The 7,879-nt window shown below is 39.0% G+C and overlaps 1 protein-coding gene across 1 annotated transcript in view; it reads right to left on the reverse strand.

Moving 5' to 3' along the window:
- Phf8 (PHD finger protein 8) overlaps positions 1–7,879 on the reverse strand; it is a 93,997-nt gene that overhangs the window by 25,309 nt on the left and 60,809 nt on the right. The window contains exons 13-16 of the mRNA XM_048796696.1: positions 6,603–6,781; positions 6,066–6,151; positions 5,232–5,365; positions 4,338–4,651 (exon numbers count right to left, since the gene is read on the reverse strand). Of these exons, the coding sequence (XP_048652653.1) occupies positions 4,338–4,651; positions 5,232–5,365; positions 6,066–6,151; positions 6,603–6,781 (713 nt within the window). The remainder of the gene's footprint in view (positions 1–4,337; positions 4,652–5,231; positions 5,366–6,065; positions 6,152–6,602; positions 6,782–7,879) is intronic.

A 7,879-nucleotide genomic window follows, 5' to 3' on the forward strand; every position in this document is an offset into this window, starting at 1 on the left:
AGGGAGGGAGAGAAGGACTAGGAATATAGGTCAGTGGTAGAGATTGCCTAGCATGCACAAGGCCCTGGGGTTTAATTCCCAGCACAAAAAAGAAAGAAAGAAAGAAAAAGACTGATAAAGACAAGGCCCTGGATCCAATTTTAATTTGATGAAGTTGACACCTACTTTAATCAAATGTTTTCAGGAATTCACATCTGGGCCAGCTACCTAGGAAGCTGAGGCAGGAGGATTGCAAGTTTGAGACCAGCACTAAGACCCTATCTCAAAATTAAAAAAACAAAACAAAAACAAATGGAGGAAGGTGGCTGGGAATACAACACAGTGGTAAAATGCCCCTGGGTTCAATTCCAAGAACCTTAAAAAAAATCCACATCTGGAAGTAAAAAACTAGAGTCCATGCTTTAAGGCTATAGATGATCTGCTGACTGTGATGCTGGGTGTAAATGCCAATGGACTCTAATTGGGCAAGGATTATTATTAGGAATGCCGTTATCTGGGCCAGTGTTTTGGCTTTAAATTCATATAATATTTTGAGGGATTTGCCTTAACTTATTTTCCCCTTTTTTTTGTAGGGGGTGGGAGGGACTGGGGGATTGAACCCAGGAGTGCTTTACCACTGAGCTACATCCCCAGCCCTTTTTATTTTTTTATTTTGACACAGGGCCTCTCTAAGTTGCTTAGGGTCTTGCTAAATTGCTGAGGCTAGCCTTGAACATCCAATCCTTCTGTCAGCCTCCTGTGTTGCTAGAATTACAAGCATATGCCACCACACCTTGCCCCTAACTTCTTTTTCTTATAATCCCTGTGTTTTTAAGTACTTTTTAGTTGTAGATGGACAAAATACCTTTATTTATTTACCTTTATGTGGTGCTGAGGATTGAACCCAGTGCCTCACCCATGCTACGCAAATGCTCTACCACTGAGCCACAACCCCAGCCCCAATCCCTACATTTTTGTTCATAAATATTCAGGACATGAGATTTTTCAGGAATGTATACAACCCATTAGATTAGAAAGGACTCCGGGGAAAGATGTCTGTCTTCATAAATTCATTTACACATCCCATGCAAACCTAATTTAAAGATCCTAAAAGGATTGTTCATGGAATTTGATGATGAGCTGATTTCTAAAAATTCATCTATAATTGAAAAAAGCTCATTAACAGTCAAAAATTCTGGAAACATTAAAAAAAAACCCTAAGGAGATCTCTCTTTAACTGCTTTTGCCATGTAGCTGTACAAAGTAGGGGAAAAGAGAAACAGAAGGTGAGTGAACTGTTTGTTCTTCTGAGGACTGGTTAAACCAGGTCCAGATATCTTAGTTGTACTTTGATGCAACTGGCTGTTGAAGGTAGGGTGGGCCAGTGGAACTTAGCATGTCTCTAAGACCAATTATACTTTAGCCTATAGATAATGGGCTTGCTGAGCATCTGTACTCTCAGGTCCAAAGCAAGTTCTGGAGAGCAGGTTTGCTTCACCAGAAACAAAGACCTACAGTAACTAAACTATATCGTATTGCCACTGGACTAGACAGATTAATTTTATGGAACAGAATAATATTAATAATAATATCTAACACACTGTGCTTATGATGTGTTGGGCAATGTTTTATGTGTATATATATATATATATATATATATATTCATTCCTCACAACAACCTACAAAGTAGGTACTGTTAAAGTACTATTACCACAAAAGGCTAAGAAGTTAGCTTGCTTTCCTAAACTCACATAGCTATCAAGGCACAGAACTGGAACTAGAAAATTAAATACACACATATATGAGAAATCAATTTATGACAAAGGTGGACTTTAAATCATGGGGCTAATGATGAGCTAGTTAACAATGCAGTGGGGGGAGATAAATAAATATTCACGTGAAACAAAATTAAGCTAAAGTCTTACCTTCCACAATGCACAAAGCTTAACTTCAGATAAAGAACTAAAAGCTTTAACTCCTACACAAGTTTTAGGTAAAAATATAAAAAGGGCTTCTTAATGAAAACACAAATATAAAAACTATAAAAATAGCACAGTGTGTTAGAATCTTCTACATGCTAAAAATATTATACATAAAATTAAAATATAATAGACTGAAATATTTTTTCTGTAATTTAAAGAGCTGAGAAAGAGCATTCTGGGGGAAGAACCAGCCTGTACAATGGTTCTGACACAGTGGCTGGTTGACAGTTATTTAATAAATGACAGGAAGTATAATGTAGATGGAAAGGAGCAGGAAATGGAGAGAGATGTGGGAGGGGGAGGGGGAAGGTAGCAGCAGATCATGCAGAGCTTTGAAGGCAATAGTTAGAAGTTAGGTTTCCATTATAAAGTGATATGGGAAACCACAAGAGGTTTTAAGAAGAGTGACAGGTTAGCCCTCATGCTTTAAGGAGGTCACTTGACTATGGTATAGAGATCAGACCAGAAGTAAGGCAATGAAATAGGAGTCTGGAACTGCTTCAGTAGTTCAGAATACTGATGGCCCCAGAACCAGTTTCACCCCGCTCCTTACTTCTACCCTTCCTTCTTCTCCCTATTGAAGCTTAATCATATGGAAGTCTGTGTAGACATGAGAAAAAATACATGATGCTCCTCTCTAACAAAAAAAATCAACATATCCATAACATATGTTGGAGCAAAAAATATTCCAACAAATCTAGAACATGTACAGAACTCTTACAAATCAATAAGAAAAAAATTCCAGTAGGAAAAATAGGTGAAAGATTGAATAGATAATTCACAGAAAAGGAATAAAGAAACAACAAACATGTAAAACAAACTAAAACAACATCTTTTCCCATGGAATTCAAAAAGCTGATAATATCTCCACTGCTAGGGAAGGCTGTGGAGAAACAGGTTATTTCTCATACACTGCTCAATATGCTGGCCCCAGTGAAGGACAGCTTTGCACTATCTATTAATATTTATCTTGTATATAACCTTTAACCCAGCAGGTCTGTCTACCCTGGACAAATATTAACTGGCACATGGGTGCAAAGAAATATTATCAAATATTTTCATTGCACCATTTGTTAGTAACAAAAATAAACTTAAAAACAAACCTAAATGTCAACTTCAAATGAATAATTAAATATATGATGTACATCTGTGTTATAAAATACTATACAGCAAGGAGATATGTACATATCAATGAAGTAGATCTCTATGTACTAATGGGGGAAAATATCCAAGCAAATTGCAGAAACACACAGAGTAAATAAGTACACTTCTAACTATATTATGTCTATATAGAGTGTGAACATGAATGAGAGGAAGGGTATACATCAAACTGGGCTTAGAGAGGAAGAATGTTAGTTATAAGGAAGTTATGATTTCTCTGCTTTGTTTTAATCTTGGTCAATGAACACTGACCATATTTTATAGTTTTTAAAAAATAATATTAAAACAAAACCCACACAATGTTATCTGCATTATACAAACAAGTACATTGTAGTCCTCAAAAAAGCTTAGCTTCAAAATACTCATTTGTAAATGTAAAAAGTCCACTGAAAAGTCCTAGTTATCCCTCCGTAGCCACATGGAACTGGTCTCAAGAACCACCCCTCAACCAAAATCCCAGGATGCTCAGTCCCTAATATAAAATAGCACAGCATTTGTATATATCTATGTACATTCTCCTGTATATTTTAAATCATATCTAGATTACCTGTAATATTTAATACAATGTAAATGCTAAATAAAATAGTTGTTATATTATCTGTACATATTCAGTAGAGATGTAATTTCTTTTTCCAAAGATTTTTTTTGGGGTGCTGGAGATTGAAATCAGGGGTACTCAGCCACTGAGTCACATCCCCTGCCCTGTTTCGTATTTTATTTAGAGACAGGGTGTCACTGAGTTGCTTAGTGCCTCGCCATTGCAGATTTTTGAAGATTTTTAATACACTGTTAGTTGAATCTGCAATTGTGGAACCCACAGATATGAAGGACTGATTGTGTATACCTTTGCAAGTGATGAACTGGCCAACACAAAACATAAATACAGGTAGTAGAAGAAAAATAAGAGGGAAACAAAGTTACCAGAATGAAAATTGGACAGTACTAAAAATAGACAATAGCTAATTATAAGAACAACCATTTTTTGAGAACTTCTCTCCAGCGAGACACTGGTGGTTCAGGTACTCTGTGCAAGCATAATCTCTAATTCTTACATCAACCTTTGAGATATCCTCCCATTTTACAGAATAAGAAAACATGACTCAGAGAAACTAAGTATCAGGCTTAATGTAACATCTTTGCTCAACAGGCTATTCTCTCTTGGGACTGGATGAGAGACTGATGCTGGCTTGGACCCATGTGCTTAGATGCCCTTACTATACTCTGCATCCTTGAAGCATGCTCCCAAACTGTCCTGTTCATCCAGACTGGCATTCTCCTCCTCTTCCTCGCTCTCGGTTCTCCAATATGCAGGACGCTTGATGGGCCGCTTCCCTGGGGTGCGCTGAGAAGCAGGACTGCTAGACACTGTGCCCAGACCACTGCTGGAACTCCCACTGCTTCTGTCCTGCCCTCCTGTCCACCAGGCCTGCAGGCTAGAGGTAGCCGGTGAAGAAGATGAGGACTGCAGGTTGGCCATGCACAGCATGCCCTGGATGGCCTCCTGAGTGCTGGGGGAGGCTGGAGCCTCGCTGCAAGGGAAAGAGGAGAAATGCTAAGGAAGTTTCTCTAGCTATCAGAAGAAACCAGTTATCAGAATAGTCAGGGAAGAGGGACATCAGCTGTGGGGATCAAGGTGGGATGAAGGAGAGAACCATCCAAGGTGAAAAACTAGGAATCAAGGTAATGGATCAAGACAGTAACAAAGACTGTTTTCCTGAAAAGCCAGTCCTTCTAGCCTCAAATCTCTCTCCACAGACAGCAAGCAAGATGGCAAAAAGGGGGCACTCCACCTTCCCTGTTCAACAATGCTGCATTTTTTCCTTTTTTAAAAGTTATCCTTCTCTGACTCTTTTGGCCTCTCTTCCAATTTCCAAAGAGCACAGAACTGATGCCCTTTGAAGTCTATCCACCCTATCACTGGTCAGATCTGAAGTTCCTTGGGACAGGTTTCATGTCTACTTTTATTCTTTCAGCCTAAATGCTCTGTATAATTCTTTGTCCATTTAAATGGATCAATAAATATATGATAATTAGTTGCCTAGCTCCTTGGATGGGAGAGGGTGATGCTGTCTCATTTCCTGGAAATGGGAGATCAAAGACAGTACTCACGTGAGGGCAGCATAGTCAGGTCCCCCCACCTGCCTGCTGGCCTTAAGTAGATCAAGAATTCCACCAGCTCCACTCCCATTCCCAAGCTTGCCTTCAACCCCTTCCACCATGTCCTCATCCGTTGTATAGTCCTCCTGTTGGGGGGAGAGAGCACATCAACTCAGCTGCCCAGGGTTGGTCTGCTGAGGCCCCAATACAAGATGGACAGTTTGACTCCTAATATCTTCTGAGCACCAAGTGTAGACAAAGTACTAAGCAAAGTATTTATTCTTTCATCCTAATCTCTAAAACATCTTTGTGAAGCAGTATACCTTCTATTTTACAAATAGGGAAAACGGTCTAGTGAAGTAAAATGATTTGTGCAAGTTGCATCAGATAACTTTTTGCTATATCACACTGCATTTTATTCTCTTTTGTATTACAGGGTTTTTAAATTTTTCAACTAAACTGTAATATTCCTTTACATGCTGCACAGTATACAATCTTTTACTTAATAAATATTTCAAGAATTGTAGCTGGAACAGTGGTGCATGCCTGTAATCCCAGCAGCCTGGGAGACTGAGGAAGGAGGATTGAGAGTTCAAAGCCAGCCTCAGCAAAAAGTGAGATGTTAAGCACCTCAGTGAGACACTGTTTCTGAGTAAAATACAAAATAAGGCTGGAGATGTGGCTCAGTGGTCGGGTGCCCCTGAGTTTAATCCCCAGCACCCTATCCCCCCAAAAAATAATTGAATGCATAGGATATCTTTGCCCCCTTTTCAACTAAAATGATAATCTGTCTTCTGTCTCTGTGACCAGAATGAACACAAGACCAGACACAGGGCAGGCACCTACCTCAATGTCAAACTCAACTTCTCCTGGTTCACGAACTCGGTTGGGGTCAGAGCATGGCTTAGCACGGGGCAACTTCCGGGGAAATTCTAAAAAGCAATGGAATATACTTATCATGAAACTAAGATTAGCATCCAAGATAAAAAATCAGAAGAAAGAAAATAAGACTAAATTTCTTGGAGGCTAAGGCAGGAGGATCGCAAGTTCAAAGCCAGCCTCAGAAACAGTGAGCACTAAATGACTCAGTGAGACCCTGACTCTAAATAAAATATAAAACAGGGCTAAGGATGTGGCTCAATGGCCGAGTGCCCCTGAGTTCAATCCCTGGTTACCACCCCCCCACACACACACACAAAAAAGAAAGAAACGTGAGGAATTAACTGAAAATTAAACCTCTAAAGGAAAGAAAATGATGGAGAACTACACAGCCTGGTAAATCAGAATGCCAACAAGCTCAGGCCTAAGGTTTTGAGTTTATCAAGGGAGCCAAAAACAAATGTAAAATGGGTAGGACAAGAAAGAGAAAAAACAGATACCCACTTGATCTTATTATCAGGGTAGCCTTCTCTTTTCCCAATCTCTCATCAATCTGCAATTCATCATCTGAATCCAAGTCAAATTCATCCTCCATCACCTGTTCAGCCACCAGCCTTGCCTTGTCCGCCTTCTTGGCAATTTTGGCTCTCCGAGATTTGGATAAACTCTTCACCCTCTTAGTACTAGAGAGAAAGGGAAAGAGAACATAAAAAGAGTCATGTAACGGGGCAGGGCTGGGGGTGTGGCTCAATGGTAGAATGTATGCTTGGTGTGTGCAATCCTCAGCACCAAAAAAAAAAAAAAATTAAGGTAGTAATTCTCCCCAAATTGATCTATAAATTCAATGCAGTCCCTATCAAAATTCAACCAGCTGTTCTGTAAATGACAAAATAATAGTACATAGACATGCAAAGGATTTAAAGTAGCCAACACTATTTTGAAAAGAATAAAGATCCGAGAACTGACTCTACCCGATTTCAAAATTATAACCTAAAAAGTTATAGCAATCAAGGGAGTGTAATACTGGAACAAGAACCGACTATTAAAAAGTTTAGTGGTATTAAGGCAATTCAGTGTGGGATGATTCTTGCAACAAAGAGTGCTATGACAACTGGATATTTAGATGCAAAGAAATTAATGAGCACCCTTACCTCACATTACACAGAAAGGTTAACTCAAAATGCATCACAGATCTAAATATAAAAGCTAAAACTATAAAACTCATAGAAGGAAACAGAGGAAAATGTTTTTGTGACCTGGAATTAGGTAAAAATAAAATTTTTTGTGCTTCAAACAAAACCATTAAGAAAATGAAAAGTAAGGCTGGGCATGGTGGCATATGCCTGAAGCCTAATTCTTTGGGAGGCTGAGGGCAGGAAGGTCTTTTGAGGCCAGGAATTTAGGACAAGACTGGGCAACATACCGAGATCCTGTCTCAAAACAAAACAAGAACAAAAGAAAACAAAAAGTCAAGCCACAAATTGGAAAGAATTTAAAGATTATTTATCAGGTAAAGGAACTGTACACAGAATATTTAAAGAACTCTTAGAATTTAGTAGTAAGACAAATCAAGGCAAACAAAAGCCAGGCAAGACAGTGTACGCCTGCAATCCTAGTAGCTCAGGAGACTAAGGCAGGAGGATCACAAGTTCAAAGCCAGCTTCAGCAACTTAGTAAGACCTTGTTTCTAAATAAAATATTTAAAAAGGGCTCAGGATGAGGCTCAGTGGTTAAGCGCCCCTGGGTTCAACCCTCAGTACAAAAAAAAAAAAAAAAAGGAA

Source organism: Marmota marmota, unplaced genomic scaffold, assembly GCF_001458135.2.
Source record: "Marmota marmota marmota unplaced genomic scaffold, marMar, whole genome shotgun sequence".
NCBI lineage: Eukaryota > Metazoa > Chordata > Mammalia > Rodentia > Sciuridae > Marmota > Marmota marmota.